The 21341-nt window shown below is 49.2% G+C and overlaps 1 protein-coding gene and 1 long non-coding RNA gene across 8 annotated transcripts in view; one reads left to right on the top strand and one right to left on the bottom strand.

Annotated features, from left to right (window-relative positions):
• LOC123480799 (uncharacterized) overlaps positions 1-21341 on the bottom strand; it is an 83024-nt gene that overhangs the window by 59028 nt on the left and 2655 nt on the right. The window lies entirely within an intron of this gene.
• The window catches only part of SCN4B (sodium voltage-gated channel beta subunit 4), a 43253-nt gene continuing 23087 nt past the window's right edge, over positions 1176-21341 (top strand). The window contains exons 1-4 of one of the 3 annotated variants that reach the window (XM_045204007.3): positions 1176-1446; positions 8846-9012; positions 9319-9529; positions 10252-10419. In XM_045204007.3, coding sequence (XP_045059942.1) covers positions 1377-1446; positions 8846-9012; positions 9319-9529; positions 10252-10419 — 616 coding nt within the window. In that variant the 5' untranslated portion in view covers positions 1176-1376. Of the gene's footprint in view, positions 1447-1555; positions 1575-8845; positions 9013-9318; positions 9530-10251; positions 10420-21341 lie in introns of those variants that run through there. The other 2 variants (XM_045204006.2, XM_045204008.3) reach the window with 2 other exon arrangements.

Below are 21341 nucleotides of genomic sequence, written 5' to 3'. Positions count from 1 at the left end.
ATGTAAAATTGGGTGGTTAAGCCCTGTCAACCTATTTCCTCATTTGCAATAAAAAGAAGAGGAAGAAGAAGAAGGAGAAGAAGGAGGAGAAGAAAAAAGAAGAAGGAAAAGAAGAAGAGGAGGAGGAGGAGGAGGAAGAGGAGGAGGAGAAATCACCTATTCCAGGATTACAAGTTGAGGAATCACTTGTGAGGTGCTTGTAGCAGAGTTAATGTTCAAAAATATTAGTTGCAACCTCTTTGGTGCATCAATGGCCCATCAAAAAGGCATGTGATTGCTGCATGAAAACCTGTGCTCTACTTAAATGTCTTCCCAGAAGAGTGGGGGTCACTTCTCTGCTTAGGGCCTCCTTGGCACTCCACCTCAAGTTCTCCTATTTGTGATATCAGCCTATTTTTTCCTTCCTTTTTCAAAAGAAAAAAATTTCAAACATAACAGAAGAGAGAACTGTAATGAACTCTTTGCACCCATCACCAGTTTCAACAATCAATAACACCTACCTCCCCTACATTTTTTTTTGTCCTAGAATACTTTAAAGCAAATTCCAGTCATCATATCATTTCACCTATAAATACTCTGGTGTGTGTAATAGATAAAAATGTTAAAGAACATAGCCACAATATTTTTATCACACCCAACAAGATTAAGAACTTTTCATTAATATAACACCCAGTCCATGTTTATTTTTTCCCAGCTGTCTCAAAAAATGTCTTTTTTACTGTTGATTTGATTCCCATTAGATTCGATTGTAAGATCTCTTAGGTATTTTTTTTACACCGGCTTGCTTTGCCATATTCTGTTTTCAGTGAAAATGCTAGAAAAATGAGGAAGTCCTTACTTCCTGAAAGTCTCCTGACTCACTTTCCTGAACTCTTTCCAAATAACATAAAAATAAGTACCTCCTTTTGGGGTGTTTTTAAATGACAAAAAGAGTCCCTCACCCTTACAACAGCTTTGAAATAAATTGGTTCCTCTAACAACTTTCAAAATCCAACAATGATTCAAGTTAAGAAGAAAGACAGGATTTGCTTTAGTTCTTGTTTTAGAAGGTAAAAATTTCTGGGCATACTTCTTTTCAGAAAGACTTTTTATGCCCTCCCACCTGCTTTTTGAAATCCAACAACCACAAAATTTACTCTATCCTCCCCCCCCACCCCCTTCTTTTTCTCTCTCTCCCTTACACACTCCCTCTTTCTTTTTAGCAACAACATACAGGCCGGCCATATTAGGGAGATGGAAATAAAGCTTCCTTAACGTTGTATGTGTCTTGAAGTATATCCGTGCATTTTTTTAGCACCTAACAATTCCTCCCTTGTAGTCCTCAGCCCCTCCTATCACCCTCTCCCATATCTTGATTAACATCTCGGTCTCTGAAAATGCACAAAGATGCCTGGCTACCTCGCCCTGCTTTCAGCCTCACGGGGCTCAGTCTCTTTCTGTCTTTGGGTAAGTTACACTGCGCATCTGCATGCTTCTGAGGGTCCAGAAGGGCAGCCATGACTGGAAGAGGATGGGGGCAGGGGCAGGAAAGAAGATGTGGCTGGAGCTTCTCTTTGGTGTCCTTGGGAAGAAAGGTGCCTGAACTGGGGAGATAATGGTGGGGACTGCATGACCTGGGACTGCATGACCTGGGACTGCTTGGTCACAGAAATGCTCAGTGTTGCTCTGGGATGACAGTTGTCAAGGGAGCTGATTTTTGTTTGGATTGCCTTGAAATGGACCTGTGTGTGTGTGTTGAGGGGGGGTGGGGGTGCAGGCATGTAAATCCATCCAGAGTCTCTTTATGGATTTTTAAAAATGCTGCTGCAAATGTGGGGTCCTGAGACTTAATGCTCCTTTAAGGGGCTTCTTTGGTGAACCTTGATCCTTGGAATCTGGTGGATTTATGGTATTAGGATTTATGGTGCGGGGTAGTTGGGTGCAAAAAAGTTGAATCTGGGTCTGGCTTCCTGGAAACCTGTTATCACTGATTTTTTGCAATGTATTGGGGAGTAGGTGGGAAGCTTGAGGAATGATCTGTGGAGTGTGAGGAGATTTACTGCCTCAGACCCTGACAGAAAAGGCACTCTGGCTTGGGCGACATGGAGTGGAGGAAGGGTTAGGTGAAGAGATCAGGAACAAAAAAAGGAAAAGGAAATCATGGGCCAGTGAGGCTGTGGCCCTTTAAGACCACGTCTCAGAAGTGTCCAGCCCAGCCTTGCCTTGCAGACTGCGCTGTCAAGTGATTCAAATGTTAATTTCATATTTGTCCAGTTATGGATTTTTTGGTGGATAGGTGGGCTAGAGAGTTATTTGCAAGATTGCTTTATAGGTAGTTTCATTCTTGCTCCTAAACGTACTCATTGCTGGCATAGCAGTTGACAGCGAAGTCCAAGGATTGTCAGTAGGAATATTCCCCATCACAAAGTCAGTCTCTCTCTCTCTCAATGGTGTGCTGTGCTGGATAGATTATTTGGCAGGAGTGCTAAACAGAGGCAGTGCAGAGCCCCTGGAAGCCTGCATGATAAGACTTATTAACTTTGCTGAGTTACTGGACATATTAACAACAGAGTGGGAATGTGTGGCAGGACAAAAGAGTATGAACCATGGAATCTGATCTGGATTGAAGGCCACCTTTGTCATTTATTTCATATCCATGGGCAGTTACTCAAACTCTCTGAGCTTCAGTTCTTTTATGGGTAAACTGGAGAATACCTACTGCGTGGGTTTTTCTGAGTCTGGCATATGAGAGAGTCAGGTGCTCAACAATAGGTTAATAACATTTACGAATGTATTTCACGTGCCCAGGCACTGTACAACTTGTTTTGTCCTCACTGTAGTCAGTAATTGTATGAGGTAGATACTGTTATTATCTTCATGTTACAGGTGAGGAAACAGGTACAGAGAAGTTAAGTAACTTGCCCAATAAGGTCTCCTGACGAGTTTAAAGTGAGCTGAGATTTGAATGCCTGTTTGTCTGACTTCAGCAAGTTCTTAACTGTTGAACTCTACTGCTCCCAATGTTCAAGAAATGTTACTGCTCTATTAACCTAATTGATCAAAGAATCTCAATTATGTGCAAAAAGTTGGGGATGGAGGACAGGGGACATCCATCTGGAATTAAGGGGAGCTTCCTGCAGGAGGGAGGCAGCCTTGTGAGAGCCTTATCTAAGTGAAGAGGCTTGGTAACCAGGAAGAGGATGTGGCTTAGGGAAAGATGGATTCTGGGGTGAGGACATTAGGGTGTGGGGCTGTGACCTGGTGATGGGAGGAAGCTGAAGCCTCTGCAAACATGGGTGAGGAGAGGATGCAGGCAGAGAAACACTGAATGTGAATCGATTGGTGCTGTGGTGAGGCTCACCCTGGTACTCCAAGGATGAGGGCTGAGGTGGACAATGGAACTTGGGGGGTTGTAGTAGCATCAGTCCTCTAGATGGAGGGATGCTATAAGTGACAAGGGAGGGTACTGTCAGGGACTGAGTTGGCGAGGATGACTACACAGCCGGCAAATGGAAAAAGCTGGGCAATCTGCTGTACACACAACGAAAGCCCGGGAGACTAATTTTTAGCTAGAAACAATCCAAATGATTGGGCTGTCCTAGAGTTTTTCTCAAGATCATTGGCTCTGTGGTCATTGGCTTGGTTACCGAAGTCTGGGTTATGTTGGGCGAGGCCTAGAAGTGGAGTCTGGTCCTCACTCAGGCTCACTGAACATATCTGCTGCCAGGACCCGGACACGGCAGGGTGGGGGCAATGCCTTTCCTTCCTTCTACAGACTTCTACTGAGTGTCACATACTGTTCTGAGTTCAGGGATACCAGGATGAATAAGAATCAGTTCCTCAGAGCCTCAGGAGGGATGCAGGCACATAAACAAATAATAGCAGCCCAGCATTGAATATGCTGTGACAATGATGATTGTAATAATAATAAAATATTAATAATAATAATAGCAGCCAATTTTTGTCCTGGACTGACTATGTGCCAGGCACTGCTGTGAACTTTATACACTAGTAAGTTATTTAATCCTCACAACAGCCCAAAGGTGGACGTCCTATTATTGTCCCCCATTTCACAGGCAAGGAAACTGCGGTGCTGGGAGGTTAACTATGTTGCCTAAGTTCAGATCTGGGCATTAAGAGCCCTGGTCTAGGCCACTATGCCATTCAGACTCCCAGCCATGTGGAATCAGTAGAACAGGGCTGGGGAGAGGACACAAGCACTGGGAGGCTGTCAGGCGATACTTTATGAGCTGGCATCTGCAGTATAAGTGGGAGGACTCCAGGTGCAGAAGGGTGAACTAGCTTCCCAACTTGAGGCAAAAACGTGTTACGCTGTCAAAAAAGGAACAGTGAGAGAGGGTGGTGTCAGGAAAGTAAGAACTCTGGGGTCACAGGAGTGGAGGAAGCACGGAGGGTTGGAAGCTGGCAGGACAGGACACGAGCATGGAGGCTGTCCCAGAGTGCAGAGGGCTTGGAAGCCGCGTGCAGGAGCCTGGACTTGATCCTGAGAGCAACAGGAAGCCAGAAGAGGTTTGGGGTGAATTTCTGTCACTCCTGCACAGGGGTGGACTGGGCCTTGAGGGAAGCCCGGGGTAGGTCTGAATGGTAAGGCAGTGTAGGTGACAGGGGCTGGGGTGCACACTTGCTTGAGACGCAGGGGCTGCCCCGGGAGACGGTGTGGTCCAGAAGATCTTAGAGATAACTTCTCTGCTTAGACTGTCTTTCTTTTTTTTAACCAAGCAGAAAGTAAATCTGCTTCATAGTTTGGTACGGGGTTGGAAAGAAGAGTGAGGAGAATTAACTTCTTGTCTCTGCAGGAGATAGTGTTTGGCAAGAGATGAGCAAACTTTTGTGATTGCTACAAGATGGGCCAGTGAAAACAGTGGATGACAATGGGGTCTGAGGGGCCAGAGGCACCTTGGAGAACATGGGGAGGCCTGGCACTAGTGCGGTTTGGAACTAAGATCAAAATCTACATCCTTACTTCACCCCTGTTGATCATCACTTCCTTTCTGAGAGTTAGAAATGAAGAGATCCTGGCCCCAGATTTGGCTGGTGCCAAACAAACAACCTGGTAGACTACGGGCTCCCCTTGTATGGAAGTTCTTTTAAACAGAAACATTCCCCTTTGGCAAGCCTGCCCAGAAGTGGTGGCTGGACCTGCTGTGTAGACAGCAGGAGATCTGGTCCTTGGGACACCCTGAAAAAAAATCACACCCTCCCTACCCAGCCTCAATCCCTCAACCTTCTCTCTAGAACCTGGCGTCCAGGGTTCGAATCTAGCTTTGTCACTTACTAACTTGGGCTACTCATTTAACTGCTTTTTGCTTAATGTCCTCAATGGGAAGGTGGAGGTGTAATAGTGTTGTGAGTGTTAAACGCAATAATACCTACAGAACTGCTTAAACAGTGCCTATAACACAGTAAGCACCTTGTTATTATTACATCCTTTTGTAGCCCTAGCTGTGGATTGGGTACTGCAGAATTCATGAAGCGATCAAGATTTTGCTTACAGCTCTGACCTCATTGGGATGGTTTCCTTGTTGTTAATGAGGGCCTGGATGGGTGAAAGGCCTAAGGCTCCTGGCTTGAACCTGAGATCCAGGTGAGGTGTTATAGACTAGGAGTCAGAAACATGGTTCTGGCCCCAGCTTGCCCCATACTCTGTGTGTGTGTCTCTCTCAGGGCCTCACTTTCCCCCCTGGTAAGACAGTGGGACTAGGTATACAATTCCCGAGGGTCCCCCCACCTCTGGCTTCCTCTGATTCCTTTACTCTGCAGTGGGGACTTGCCTGTGGACCTCTCTGACAAGTAGAGGGCACGCATATTCCACCTAGTGTGCTTCCTGCAGGACCCCAATGTCTGGGATTCTGGGGAAAGACCCCACATTGCACCTCTCTGTCTGTACCCACTCCTGCCAGCCACAAAAGGCCTGTTGCTCCCCACATCGCTGACCTCCTACGTGGCAGGGGGCTCTCTTCTCAATATGAAGGGTGCTGCCTCATTGGGTTCAAGTTCTAATAGGAATGATGTTGTGGGCTAGGACAGGACAGAGACCAAGGATGGGTCAGCCAGATTTACAACTCCTACTTCCTGGTGTCACTTGGGGGCTCCTTTGGCTGGGGGCCCTGGGAAGGTAGCAGGTCCTCTCAAGGGAAATACTAGAGAAGCAGAGAGTTCCTAGGAGATGAGGTAAGCTCAGGACAAGGTCCTGCTAGCTTTCTTCTCTGCAGATTTCTCTGCCTCTGCAGAGCGGGGGCGGTGATAGCATTTTCTGCACACCTCCTCCTTGCTTGGAGCTGTGCAAGGTGCTTTCATAATGGCTATGAATGTGGAGAGAGGAGAACTGGGCTTTGTTCTTCTTGGTGGGTATACTCAGCCTCTCCAGTTCATACTCCCCTAATGAACACTTTAGTGGATACCTGGGAGACCTGGCATTGCAGGTGGGTCTGCATGCCTATCCCTCCATCTAGGCTAGGGCTTCTTCGTTACAACTTCCAGGGCCAGCAGTTCAGCAGTTCTCCTGTTCTTAAGTCCTGCCTACTGGCCTGGCCACTCATCCTAAGGGCCGGGCTGGGCAGAAGGACTTGGTATCTCCCCTTCCAGGCTGCAGTGCGGTGGGGCCCTGCAGCTTTGCACAACAGAACAGTTTGGAAGTGGAGTCCTGCAGGGGCCATGCTCTGAGGTGCCCTCTGTCAGGAGACTGCCTCAGAGCCCTTCCTGTCTAGGTGAATGGGTCTTGAGGAGAATTTAGGATGAGCATTCCCAATTGCTGAGCACTTACAGTCAGGTAGACTGCACTGTGCTTTATATGTTTTATCTTATTTAATTATCATAACAATGCCAGGAGGTGGGGTCATCGCCTGCATTCTATAGAGGAGGGGACGGAGGCTTAGAGGGTGAAGGATCTTGCCCATGGTCTTGAAACTGATTGAAGGCAAAGCTGGGATTGAACCCACATCTGATCAGATCTCTATGTGTATCTTATTCCTGTAGAGACAGGAACAGCTCTTGCCTGGAGAGCCTCCTAGTTGCCCCTGCTCCCAGTCCCTAGTGGTTTCCTGTCTCACTCCAAGATATTAGATCCTGAGTCCTTGTTCGGGCCCACAGACCTGAACTTTGTCCCTGCCTGACTCTGGGACCTCAGGTCTCACCATATGCCCTCTTGATCCCTCTATTCCTTGTGCCTCAGACACACGAAGCTCAATCCAACCACTGGGACTTTCCTCTTGATATTCTACTGCCTTGGAACTTGAGTCCTTCAAATTTCAAACAGCTCACTCCCTCACTTTAGCCAGGGGCTGCCTGCATGTCACCTTCTCAGAGCAGTCTTCCCTGACTTCTGGTGCAAAACACCCCATTACCTTGCTTTATTTCTTGCAACCCTTGCCATGTATCACTACCACAAGTCACATTATTCTTTTCTTTCCTTGTTAATTTCTGTCCCCTCCCTAGAATACAAGCTCCATGTTGCAGCAACTCTGCCTGTCGGGTTCACAACAATATCCGCCAGGGCCTAGACTGAGAACATAGTAGGTAGCTTATAAATATTTGGTAAATGAGTGAATGAATGATTGATGCTGAATATTACTATTTGTCCTCTATAAATAAATTAATCTTTTGGGATGAGGCTTTGACAATATTGGCAGAGAATCCTAGAATTAATGCCAGGATTCGGGTAAGGCAAGTGAGGTGCCTGGGTGCAAAATTTAAGGAGGTATCGTATGACCTTGAGAGTGGGTGTCCCTGTAGAGCAGGGGTGTCCAACTTATTTTCACCAGGGTCCACGTCAGCCTTGCAGTTGCCTTCAAAGGGCCAAGTGTAATTTCATCTCCTTAACAGTTAATGAGTAGTTACATTTATACAGTCCTAAAATTATTTTGGCCCTTTGCAGGCAACTGTGAGGTTGATGTGGCCCCCTCCCCCGTGAAAATGAGTTTGTGCTGCCTTAAAGTTTGTGCTGCAGGCTTTCTGTCCCATAGAGGGCACTGCAGCTTTAGCTTACCGCCTCACCCTAGCTAGACTCTGCTCTGCTTAGAATGTCAGAGTGGGACGGGCCTTTCTCAGTCCCATACCCAGGTCTCCTACGCTGGGTAGAATTCCACAGAATCTGCAGTTCCCACCCTGTTACCCTTTCAGCCTGATCAGGTTTTTTTGCTGTAGCATTTCCAGGTCTGACATCTCCAAAGGTACTCTTGTCCTTGTAGACCCATCACTTGGTCCCTTGGTCTCTTCTTCTGGGGCACCTCTTCCCTCCCTCCCACTGCTTGTTGGCCCTCTTTCCTGCTTGCTGGAAACCTGGGGATGGTGAAGGAGCTGGGCTGGGCACTGCTCTGGCCTTGGGGCACGGAGCGTGAGGCCTTCAGAGTTTCCATTTGTCCTCAGTGTTCAATGCTGCCTGCCCCATTGGGGACACTCCCCCTTCAGCTGGAAGGGCTTTGGCTCAGCAGAGATGGTTGGAAGTGGTGGAGAAGGTGGGGGAAACTGAGGCCAGCTCAGTGAAAAATTTTTTCCAAGGTCTTTAGCCAGCAGTCAGCAATGGCAGTACCGGAACAGGAGGGCCAGGGGAAGGGGCTGCCCTATAATGGTCCTGGGAAAGGCTTGGGGCCATTTGTCTGTCCCTGGCTTGACAGATGATTTGGTCTCTCTCTACCCCAGCCTTGTTCTCTCCCCATTTTATCCCCAGGGCCACATCAGTTACCCCTTATGAGCTTTGCCTACTCCACCCTGCCCCCTTGCTAATTTCAGCCATAAGGGACTGAGCTCTTAGTCATAGCTCTGCTCCACTTCTCACCGGGTCCAGCAGGCTTGCCTTTCCCTGGTCCTGTCAGCCAGAATACTCACCAGCTTGTGGCTTTGTCCACAGTGCCACCAGGGCGGAGCATGGAAGTCACAGTACCTACTACTCTCAATGTGCTCAATGGTTCTGATGCCCGCCTGGCCTGCACCTTCAACTCCTGCTACACAGTGAACCACAAACAGTTCTCCCTGAACTGGACTTACCAGGAGTGTAGTAACTGCTCTGAGGAGATGGTGAGTCCTGGGATGAAGGTGGAGTTGGAGAAGGAGGCAGGAGCCCATGTAGCATGAGGCCCACCTTTCCCGCCACCTGCCCCTACACGGGACCAGGACCCAGTAGTACCTTGGTGGGCTGTTTGCTCCAGAGGGCTTTGGCAGAAGGGGTGTTGTCATGTCTGGGTGGCCCTGGGAAGGGTGGTGGAGGCCTGGAGGTAACTGTCTGTCTTCCAGGTAAAAGAATGCATGGGAGGGGGGGCATCCCATTCTCCTTGCAGCTCCTTGCTCATCCAGTCCCCCATCTTGTCCCTTGCCCACCTCTAGTTCCTCCAGTTCCGCATGAAGATCATTAATCTGAAGCTGGAGCGGTTCCGAGACCGCGTGGAGTTCTCAGGGAACCCTGGCAAATATGATGTGTCAGTGACGCTGAAAAACGTGCGGATCGAGGATGAAGGCTTGTATAACTGCTACATCATGAATCCACCCGACCGCCACCGTGGCCACGGCAGGATCCACCTGCAGGTCCTCATGGAAGGTGAGGGGCAGGCAGAGGGGAGCAGGGCTGCAGTGGCTGCAGTGCAGATCCCTGACCGCTCCTGGCCAGTGACTCTCCATAACTACTCTCCAGTGGCATTAGTTCAGGGTTCCTTTGGAGAGGCTGTGTCTTCCTGTGCAGAGGGATCAGCAGCTTGTGTTGGGTGCAGAGCATCTGTTTTCCTCCCTCCAGCCCTTAAGGACATGGGAACATTTCTCAGAGAGTCCTTATAATGTTATCGATCATGATCATGATCTTAGGAATCATTATAGCAGTGTTCATTTATTGGGCACTTACTATGCTCAGTTATAGGACTAAACCCTATATGCATTATCATATTTCATCCTCATAAAACATTATGAGGGAGATACTGTTATTTTACAAATGAGGAAACTGAGGCTTAGAGAGGATGTTATCTAAGATCACACAGTTAGTAAGTAACAAAATCAGGACTCAATTTTGGGTCTGTTTGATTTCAAAACCTATGCTCTTAAATACTGCCTTATACTGCCCTCACCTGAGGTTTTTGGGCATCCTGGGATTTTGGGGGTGGTGGACTTAGAGATAAATGGTCTGGGTTGATTTTTGATTTTGCCCAAAGTTCTTTCTGGAGGAGAGTAAAGTCAGGAGCACCCCATACATACTGTGGGAGCAGGGAACAGTGGGCAGTCTCCCTTTTCCAGCCCTACTGTTCAGTGGGTCTCTTTCTTTTCCCTCTCCAGAGCCCCCTGAGCGGGATTCCACAGTGGCAGTGATCGTGGGAGCCTCTGTGGGGGGGTTCCTGGCTGTGGTCATCTTGGTGCTGATGATAGTGAAGTGCGTGAGGAGGAAAAAAGAGCAGAAACTGAGCACGGATGACCTGAAGACAGAGGAGGAGGGCAAGACAGATGGTGAGGGCAATGCCGACGGTGGTTCCAAGTAACAGGCGGCTGGTCCTGCGTCCCTCTCATGCCCTGTTTTCCTCCCTGTGGCCCCCTCGTGCCCTGTCTTTCTCCCACTCCACCTTGTACAGTGTGCCCCTGCCTGCCCTCTCTGGTGTGCTTCTCTTGAACCAGGATCCCAGGGCCAACCTGGCGCCTCCTGAACCCCTCACTTCATATTCCCCACCTTGCACCAAGAGTAACCCACCTCTATTTAATTTGAGAAAACTGCCATGGTGTATGGCATGTGTGGCCCCTGGGGGAGGGAGAAGCGGGTTCAAAACTGCCAGGCCCTGAGAGAAGGCAGGAGGCACGTGTGAGGGCCCCAGGGAGAAAGGGCCCAGAGTGGGCAGTAGTGGAGGAGAGGGTCAGCTGTCCAGCCTGCTCAGTGCATGGACGCATCTGGTAGCTGCTTCAGAGAGGACCCATGCGTGGGACATTGCTCTACTCCCAGCCCAGAGCAGCCTTGTCAGGCTGGGGGTAGCGATAAGTTCCTTTAACTTGGGGGTGGGGCATATTAAAGGGACAACTGTGCATTTTCTGAGCATTGAAGGAAAGCCAAAAGCAGAGGCAAATGGAGCTGAACCTTGGTCTGCTTTCATCTTCTTCTCCATTGATGGCTGCTGCCCCAGAAGCCTGTGGTTTTCTGTTGGCTGGTGATGCCTTCAGATTTTTGGTGAGAGTGGTACTGAAGAGCTCAGCTGGGTCATTGTGGGCCATGTTGTCCACGTCATTTTCCACCACAGCTGCCCACCAACAGGAGATAAATTTCCATCAGCCAAGGGACTGCTGGGGTGGGGCTCCATTGTAAAACGAGTTTACTGCAGACTGCCTTCTCTAACAGGATGACCATTGGCCTGAGCCGGGAGCAGCCAACGTGCAGAGATGAGGAGGGGCTGGGTGCCACGGGCAGAGAACTTGATGTGCACAGTGGGGGCCTCATTTGGAGCTTCTCTTCAGACTTTCCCAGTTACCCTCGGCAGTTTTCATCTGACTTCTGACTAGAGACCAGGGAAGGGAATGCCCTAAGGGAAGCATGAAGGGAGCTGCTGTGGCCATGTCACATCTAGAGCCACGTTATGCCCTCCCCACCCCAACAACGCCCTTGTGGGAAAGAAAGTAGCATTTGTGGGGATCCAACATTCACTGCCATTTTATTCACAATTTAGAGGGAATCTCAAGAGAGGGAGAGAAACTGATGATGTGAAGAATGCTACCTCGGAGATCAACCAGCCAAGTCACTCAGACTACAGATGGGGAAACTGAGGTTCAAACTGACAAAAATCGAGGGTCCTATCATCTTCTCTGACTCCTCAGTCTCCAGTTTGAATTAACAGAGCCCTAGTTGTCCTTGTGGGAGGGGCCTCCATTGACTGGTAGGGAGGGGCCTCCATTGACTAGTAGGGAGGGAGGGAGGGAGGGAGGTGAGGTGTGGGAGGTGTGTTCATATCCCAGGAGCTCAGCCTCTCCAGGCTCTGACTGAGGCAGAGATGGAATGATGGCAATGAGGACAAAGCCACTGGCAATGCCCCATCCCCTGCCCCAGGCTGAGCCTCTTCCTGGCTTTCCAGGAGCTCAGGTCCTGCCCAGGCTCAGGGAGTCAGAGCTCAGGGCAGGAATGAGTCTGGGGGAAAGGGGTGGGGACAGGACAGTGACAGTCTCAGGGACCATTCTCTGCCTCTGCCAATTAGATGGTCAATTTGGGGAGTGAGCATATGGGAGATTCAGTTTAATTCACTTCCATTTATTGAGCATCTCCTATGTGCCAGGCACTGTGTTAGGTGCTGGCGATGTACACAAAGCCATAACAGAGTTGGGAACTGCCATGTCAACCCTGTGGGGACCAAGATTAATTTTTTGGTGCATCTAATTCCATTTGCGCAGTTACTACTTCCAGGGCTGGAATTGGGGAAGGAGGAAGAGACTGCAGAATCTGAGACCTGGGAAGGAAGGAATGGGAAGAAAGGAGGAAGATACAACAGGGAAGAGGATGAGAAGCCAGGCATAGTGGAGGATGGCCAGCCAGCCAGATAGCTCCTGGGTGAGGTGGGTCCAGCCCACCCTGAAATTCTAACTCTTCTGTTCAGTACCTAACTGCCAACCAACACACTGCCAGTGAGGGTCAGCTAAGCCACCAGAATGCCCGGGGCAAGCAGACATCACCCATCTTTCAAGCCAACCAGCCGAGAGGGGAGCAGTAGGTATGGACAACTCATGCCAGCTGAAACCAAGGGTGTTTGTAATACACTTACATAGTTTGCAGATAGCACTTTTTGGCATCCTCTCAAGTACCCTCTTCTCCTGGGATGAATGAGGATCTGTTCTGATGCTGGCTGGGGACCTTTCTTTTTCTAGGACTCATAACATTTAAGGCAATTATTTGTAAGATTCCCTAGGTTTATTCTAAGAAACGCTAGCCCTCTGTAAAGTAGCCCAAGACTTCTGGGTTCCTTCTCTTCTCTGCCGTGACCCAGTGGGGCCTAGGGAGGGCAAGTCCTGTCCATGGGCCTCATGGGCCTGAGCAGATGAGGATGGGCCAGGAACCACCTGTGCCCCAGGTGCCCACCCTCATACGCACCTTTTTCTCAAGCCTCTTAGAATCTCCTACAGAAGTCTCATAGAGCTGCCTCCCCCAGGGCAATGAGATTGGGAACAAAATCAGGCTTTTGTGAATAGAGGTGGGAAAGCGTGAGATGTTTCCACAGCTGCCAGCTCTCTACCTTGCTTTCTAGTTTATACCAGCAAGCTGTTTCTTTTTCTGCACTGTGGAGTTCAAGCCCTACTCTGGCTGCATGTTGCCATTACTGCACTCTGCTGGGTCCAGTCTGCTGGTTTTCTCAACTGCCCCACCTCTCTCAGAACCCCCTATCTGTCTGTTCTTTTTAATCAAGGACCATTGTAAAGAGAGGTGGGCTGGCCAACCCATGGAATTTAGCTTTTAAGAACAAAGCACAATTATTCAGGATTAAAATGCCTTGAGGTGCCTTGGAACTGGCTTTGGAAGTTTCTGCCCCTCCCCCCCCCAGATATGGACTAATCACATTTATTCCCAATTAATACAAAGGAAAAGCCGATTTGATCCATATTTCTCCCTGTTAATCTCCTTGGGGAGGTTGTGCTGGTAAGTATTTACAAAGTCAGATTAAGCAGATGGACAATTGAAAATACTGGCCAGGTCGAAAGGTTAGTCCCGGGCCATGGGAATGGCTTGGTGCAGTTGGAACAGGTGATAAATCAAGAAACTTTCCTTCCTTCTTAAGGATAGACAGCCTGTGTCTCTTGCTGTGCCTCTTGCTGATGTCTTCCTTTATTAAAGCTTGCTGATGCATTTGTACACAGTCTATATAGAGGTATAGGTATATTATATATACAAATATAAAACATCTCACTACACCCACCCCAAAAGATACATTGGGGAGGGAAACAATCATTTCTCATTGTTTTGAGTTGATTCACCAAAGTCAAATTGTGGAATGTTTTTGTTGTTCTTTGTGCACTTGGAGGGACAACTCAACTACTTATGTACTCTCAAGGTTTTATGTTCTACAGGGTGGTTGGAAGAGGTGGTGGGAGAGAAACTTAAACGGTCCCCTGTGGCCCAACTGCTGGAATGTGTCTGCTTTTTGGAGCAGAGTGAGGTTTTTTTTGGAGTTTGTCTTCTCCATTGAATCTATTGCTATAATAAACAGACCATCTTCCCTGAACTTTCCTGGAGTGTGGCTTTTTTCAGGGTGCAGAGTGGAGTCAGTTGAGGCTTTGCCAGGATCCTGACCCTTGGCACTCTTTTCCTGACAAAATTTAATATTGCCAGATCCCTACCAAGGATGAAGTTCTAGTCTACTCTTGTTGACATGTTTTATCTCTTCCCCTTTGCCTTCCCAGAATCCTGGAAGACTCCCAGAAGCACCTGGGGGACAGGGTGGCTGAAAAGCTACTTCTTGAGAGGCTCTTGGTTATTTCTGGGATGAGGACAATCTTTTAAGCCTCCCAGGGCTGTTACACTGATGTTGTCTATTCTTTCTGCAAACAGATGGATCATCCTTCCTGCCCTGTTTCTAAGCCATGTCTAACTAGGCGGACATCTCTTTTGCCTGCTCTGGACTCAGGGGAAAAATAGATGACAGCTGATCACAGTCTGCCCTCTTGCAACTTCATAACCAAGGGTGGGGGGGGTGGGCAGAGTCAGGTTATTCATGTGCCATCTGCATACTGCTGTATCCTGCTTACGTACCAATGAACCAGCCCTACGTTCAGGACCAAAGGTAACCCCTGGCCTAGGGGCTCCACTATTGTAGACACACCCAGTCTTTTTCTCTCTTGGTCCCTGTTTTTATATCTCTGTGTATTTTATTCTCTCTCTCACACACACATACTCATGTACTTGCCAGATAAGAAAAGTCTCACTTTTCTGAGTGGCAAGGTAATGCCAAAGTGGTTGGTTCCTACATTTCTCCTGGTTTGTCATTTCTCTTTGCTCCCTGGTGACTTACAGACCTGTGCCAGTGGTTAGTGGCCAGATACATTTTAGAATATTCCAGAAGGATCCTGACACTGGTAGGATCCTAATGCCTGCAAGGATTACTACTGCTACCAAGAGAGAAGCCAGACAGGAAGTGGCAGCATTATACAGTGGTGGCTGGTATTTAACAGAACCAAAGTTACCTTGGTTTAAAAAGGTGTCTGTCCTCTGGAGCCTTCCAAAAATGGGATGTTGGAGAGGGTGCTTTACTGCTGAACAGTTAGGGAAACTGAACCAAGGGAAGAGACCAGCAGCCAAAGGCACTGGGGATTCTTGCTTGTTCCTTCTGGGGTAGAGACAGCATCTTTCTCATTCTACAGCTTTTCTCCCAGAACACTTGGGGGGACACTTTGGAGCTAGGCCTGGCTTCTGGGAGGGTTGGATTTGGTTCAAGCATCTCCCCTAGATTAATCTCCTGCTGCCTGGAGCCTGGGGGAGTAGTTCTGGTTGCAGAATGAGCTGCCTTGTGGGGGAAAGGCTAGCTCCCACTCTAGGGCTTAGCATTGGTTATCAGCTTTCTGTGTCCCCCAACTGAGGTGGAGGTGCCTGTGTTAGAGCCTCTCAATTCCCATTGCTCCTTTGCTTCCCACTGGTGCCCCCTGCAGGGCTCAGGCGGAGCCACTGGCTTCCAGCGTCCCAGGACAGGTTACGAGTGGGGGTAAGTAGATCTTTATAACATCAGAAACGAGAGGGGCTCCAGGGACTACCTGGCCAAACCTCCTTATTTTCCTAAAGGGGAAACTGAGAACAGGAAGTGACTTGCTTAAACCCACATGACATGTCAAGGACAAAGACAGAATTGCCCACTGGGTTCCAAATCAGCTGTTCTTTCCACAGCTCACACCCAGTCTGGCGTAGCACATAGCTTAGCACACATCAGCCCAAGCTCCTGACTGCCCCTCCCCAGCAGGGCCTGAGTTTAACTAGAAGTGGCCCCCACGCTTCCTGTAAGGGCTCAGTTTTTAAAACAGATTCAGAGAGAGAAAGTGATTCTCCCTAAGTCACACAGTTGGCTAATGACAGAGCCTAGGCTGGAACCCAAGTCTTTTTTCCCCAGGTAAAGGCCTTCACCAGGCCGACCTGATGTTCACAGGTAAGAAGATATACCTGTTAGTTCCAATTTCCAGAGTCCCATTCCCACACCCAATAGTGTGACTGATTTTTATATGGGCCACTCTTAGGCCATTTGTTTTCCTCTTATCTTGAGGGAATGGGGGTAGTATCTAAGAAACTTCAGGTGAGAGGAGACTGGGGCAGTGCCTGGTGGGATATGTGCTGGGCAGCTTGATTGGCATTTTGGGGGCTCCAGAAGGTCCATGCTGGCAGGGCTCTGCAGGAAGTCTTCTCAGATGGCTCTGTGGCTTTGCTCCCCCCATATCCCTCACCCTGAAGCCCACTGGGTTTTAGTCACTCCTGGCTGCCTGCTACCATGCTAATGTCAGGGCATTAACCGTTTTATTGGGATAGGCCAGGCTACCCAGTGGATAAAAGCTTCAGAAGGACTTGAGGAAGGAAGCCCAGCTGAAAACTACATCCTGGCACCTGGACATGGCTTGTAGATTTGGTCCTAAAATAAATTAGTCTAGCCTAGCCTAGGGCCCTCTTCCTTGCAGAGCTGTGCAGAGCTTTGGCTACAAAAGGGACAAAGACTGGGGATGGAAGGGGTAGGAATAGATGAGGTGGGCATGGGAGAGTAGTTCTGCTAGGTGTGGGTAGCTTGGAAAAGCAGCTTTTCCTTTTCTCTGGTAATAAAGACCTGGAGAGTCCAGGAGGTGCTGGGAGAAGGGGCAAGTGGACACTGGACATCAGCTTGGCTACTCGGGATTCCATGGGATAGGTTTTCCCTTATATCAATGGCAAAGTCACCTTTATCCGAACCACAGCTGCCTCTGCTTCTCAACTGGAACAAATTCCCTGTAAACAGGTGGCACAAGACTAGGAACTGTTTGCCTCAACGGATTGAGAGTCACTCCTGTGGGAAAATGGGCAGATCAAGAGGGCGTGTTCCACCTGGTGGGGAAATGTGCATCATAGCTGTCGGCCAATACACTGGCTGGGGCTGTAGCCACAGGGGAGAGGGATTAGACGTGCCCCATTTTACCCCAAGACAAGACATTAGGGCTGGCGCACAGAGACATTGATTGAATGTAAGTCAGAGCTGTGCAGAGGGTTGAGTTTCTCTGCAGTAATGAGATCCCCATTCTGGAATGTATTCAAGCATGACTTGGGGGTTGTTGAGAATATTCAAATGCTGGGGCACACTTTTAGATGCTTTCCAAATTTACTGACAATGGCCCTCTGCAGTTCTCATTTTAGGATTCAAATGATAGAAGTGGGATCAACTATTGCTTGCATAAAGATAAATACGACACCTGCACTTGTCCTTTTGCTTTCTTACTTAGTCATGTTCTTCCCCAGGCCGCCTCTTTACATTTGTCCTCCTTTACCCTATTCATCTTTACCCAATTTATCAGCGGTGGGGAGAGGAGATGTGGCAAGCCCCATGCACAATGAGAAACAGGCTGGGAGAGAGTAGAAATTAGGAGCTAAGCACCCTTGGGAATTTCCAAAGATCAGGCCAAGTTTAACTTTCATCCTTGGCTCTCCAGCCAGGGCAAAGCTTCCCCTGTCCTTACAGCCAAGACTGTAGACAAAAAGTGACAGTCCTCTTCCCTTCTCCTCCCTTCACCCTCTCAGCTTCACCAAAGTCTTCTACCTTCTCATGCCTGCCCCGCAGTATGCACACACCATGCGGGCCCTCCACCAACCCTGACACTGCTGGGAAGGGCTGTGTGATGGATTTATATTCAGCCTGAAAGGGCTTGGAGGTGGGGATGGAGGGGTGGGATGAGAGAGTTTTGGCTACCAATAAGAATAGCCATCATTTAGTGAGTGCCTGAGCTAAGTATTCTATGTATACCAGCTGATTTAATCCTCATGACAACTTTCCAAATAGACAGTCTTTTCTCACTTTTACAGATGAGGAGACCAAGGTTCTGCTGTACTAAGTATGTGTACATACAACATAACATGGCTAGAAAATAGCAGAGAAGTCTAACTCAGCTGTCACACCACATTGTAAGAAAGGGCAGTGGACTGGCCTCTTGCAGCCCACAGACTCAGGGGAGTGAGGGGAAAGGGTGACTTAGAGCTAACCTCAAAGTGACTGTGGACAACTTTGTAAAGGTGACAATGTTTGGAAGTAGAGGCAAAGCCTTCTTAGTAGGCCCCTAATATTCCACCCTGCCTCTTAAACCCACAGCTCTATGCAAACAGTTCTGACCTCTGCTGGCCACCTTCTCTCTTGGCTTCTGAAAGCCTGTAAAAACCACTTCTTCACCTGCTGGCCAGTTGTCTCCCTGTCCCTACCCCTCCTCCTTGGCCTGTGTCACACTTCAACTTCTCCAAGTTACCCTTCACTCCAGGGAGACGCTCCTCTGCTCCCATGCTTCCTCCCTTTCTCTCAGCTTCTCCATCTCCCCCCAGCCTTCTTCCCCTGTCACATCTCCTCTCCTACTCCAGATCCTCCCTCTCTCCTCACTTTGCAAGATCCACTGCTCCTGCACTAAAATGTTCATAGCTGATGGGGCCAGAACATTCAGGGAGTCTGTCTGGCACTGCATACCATTTTACACTCCTCTCAGTGCCCAGTTCAGGGGCAGGACAAGGTCTTGGGTTCCAGGAGGACATCTCCATTCAGCTGACAAGGTAGTCCCATAGGCAGCCAGGTTGAATGACAAACCCTCCCAATGCCTCTAGCCCTCAGCCCTCCTGAGCCCCCATTGTCCCTTTATGGGAGTGCAGGAGGCACGGTAACCTATGCAACAGAGAGGTTAACACAGCACTGGGATACTAGGTAGGATGGCTAAGACCCTGCCCTGGGACTTCACCTCCCATCCCAGTGTGGACCAGAACAAAAAGATGCCCATGACTCACCCTACCTTTGAGCTGCTGTGGGGAAGCAGACGCCTGCTCCTGAAAGTTGGCATACGCCCTCTCTAGATTAGGACTATCCAGTGAGCATCTCCCTGGTCGGGATATTTCAGCTCTTTCCTCTCTCTGCCTTCCAATGAGTTTATCTGTCTGGGGCTCCCCACCTTGCTTTGCCTCAAAGGATGTTTGGACACAATGAGGTAGAAAACAGAAAAAGAGGAAGGGAGAGATGGAGGAGGTAGCTGACTACCTGCCTGTGCCCAGAACCCTTAGAAAGTGGAGATGGGTGAGGAGGGTTCAAGAGGAAGGGCTAATCTTTACTCTAACTTGCTGATTTGAGGTGGGCTGGGGAGCAGTGGGGGAGTGGCCAGTACCAGTGTGATGGAGATCTCTAAGCTGCACACCTGCTGGTTGGTTTGGTGCATGCTGTACTGTTAACCCCTTTGGCACCTGCCAAACTTCAGTAGATGCAGAGACTGTGGCTGAAGACAAGCAGGCACTCTGAGCTGGATGGAAAAATTAGTGAGTAGGAATGGGCAGGGAATAGACCTAGGTGCACTGGAAGGAGGCTCCCAAAAGTTATTCCAGGTAGTACCCAGCAGCCCCAAACTGAAAGGCAGAAGGATTTGGGGGCATTTAACTTCAAGTTAACACATGCAGAGAATCTCAGTTCCTGCAGTCCCACCACCCTGAGGTTGGGCCCTGCTTATAACCAGAGGGTTGCTCAGTGAAAGTGGAGAGGGGAAGCAGCTCCAGGGGTTTATCCAGGCTGGCTGGTGGAAGAGGAGCTGTGAGGTGGGGGTGTGAGGGCTCCCTGCAGAGTCTGTGTTCTCTGCCTGTAAGAGCCCTGTCAGGCTGTTACTGCAATGCCCCACAGGAGCCAGGAGCCGCTAGGGCTTATGGGGGATGAGGGGGAGAGGCAGGCAGCAGGCAAGGGCAATAAGGGAGCCAGAGGAGAGGAGGCTCCCTGTCAGGCTCTTGTTACTTAGGAACTCCTCTCAAAATAGCTCAGGAAACCTCATCAGAGCTCCCCCTTTCACTTCCCTCCCTGCTAGGGGCTTGGCTGGCTTTCTGGGAACTGCCAGGAGATGGAAGCTTTTATCTCCCCACCATGATAGAAGGGGGGACTGTCCCCATGGGTGAGTCCATGTAAGAGCATCTCTCAGAGGCCAGGAGCTGGAGCTCTGCTCCCATTACTGCTGGTGCCACTTCCCTACCACACACTGACACGGCCCCCCTGCCCCACCCCCATGCCTGTTCTCCCTCCTAGCTCCAATCCAGTTCCCTGGGGGTCAGGAATTGAGGGCATCACCTAGCCTCAGGACTGTCAGACTAATTGCAGCAAAGAACCTACATAACCTTCCTCCCCCAAGAAAATAATCTCCTTCCCCTCAAATCTGGGCCCTATCTCTTCTAGCCTGAGCTCCCTAACAGCTTCTTGGCATAGGCTTGATCCCTCTTTGCATCCTTGAAAACTTGTCCCCCAGGGCATTTCTGAGCCAGTTCCTCTAAGACCCGAGTGTGCACTATCCCATCACCAAGAATCAAGATTGTCGGGGTATAGCTGAGGGCTGTGTTTAAGCCACCATCTCCACTCTCAAGGGACTTTCAGTAGAAGGGAAAGGGATCACGATGCCCAAGCAGTTCTTCCCATCTGCACCCAGAGACTGGGGGCTCCTGAGTGGGTGAATCAGGCAGGGCTCCTCAAAGACAAACTTTTCAAAAGGCAGGAGAGAAGGAACTCACCTTTTATTGCCCCTTCCCTGGTACCCTCAGGAGGATCCTCCAAGCTTGATCAATGGACTAGTGTTTTGAGAATTTTTGAGGAAAGTGCTCTATAAATGTAAAAATCCTCCTGCTGCTAGTGCATTTCTCAAGCATTTTCCCTAGCTGCAGAGCCCTCCTGAAGTTCTTTAGAGGAGAACTGGGGGTTCAGAGGTACAAAGCGGATAATAGGAGAGGTTCTAAGCGTGGCTTTAAGAGTCACATTCTCTGTGACTTTGAGCCACACATTTGACCACTCTGGGCGTATTTCTTCATCTGTGAAGTGTGTGGGTTTTCCAAGGACCTGTCTGGCTCTACGAATTGGTGAAGAGTAAAGCAGCAAGGAAGGTAGAGGTCAAAGGGTAAACTGGTACCTTTTCCTGTCACCAGGATCTAAAGAGATCCAGGGAGCTCTATCCCCTCCCCTCCTCCCACTCAGGGCAGGGGTCATTTTCCTTCCCTTTTGGCTCACCTCTTGTCTCACCTCAGCCTCCTGCTCTGAGAAATATGACACCTGCTGTAAAAATAGAGTGGGCAGTGTGTATGCCTGGGCTGTTGACCTAATGTCAGGAACTGCCCAGGAAAGGGCAGAGTGAGTGTGCAAACCTGGAGATGGAAAGAGACTTTGCCCTTTGGGGCCACAGACCTCTTTGAGAATAGCAAGAGATAAAATGTA

Source organism: Desmodus rotundus, chromosome 5 (genome assembly GCF_022682495.2).
Source record: "Desmodus rotundus isolate HL8 chromosome 5, HLdesRot8A.1, whole genome shotgun sequence".
Taxonomy (NCBI): Eukaryota; Metazoa; Chordata; class Mammalia; order Chiroptera; family Phyllostomidae; genus Desmodus; species Desmodus rotundus.
The sequence above is the reverse complement of the archived record's forward strand: the minus strand, read 5'-3'. Positions and strand labels throughout refer to the sequence as shown.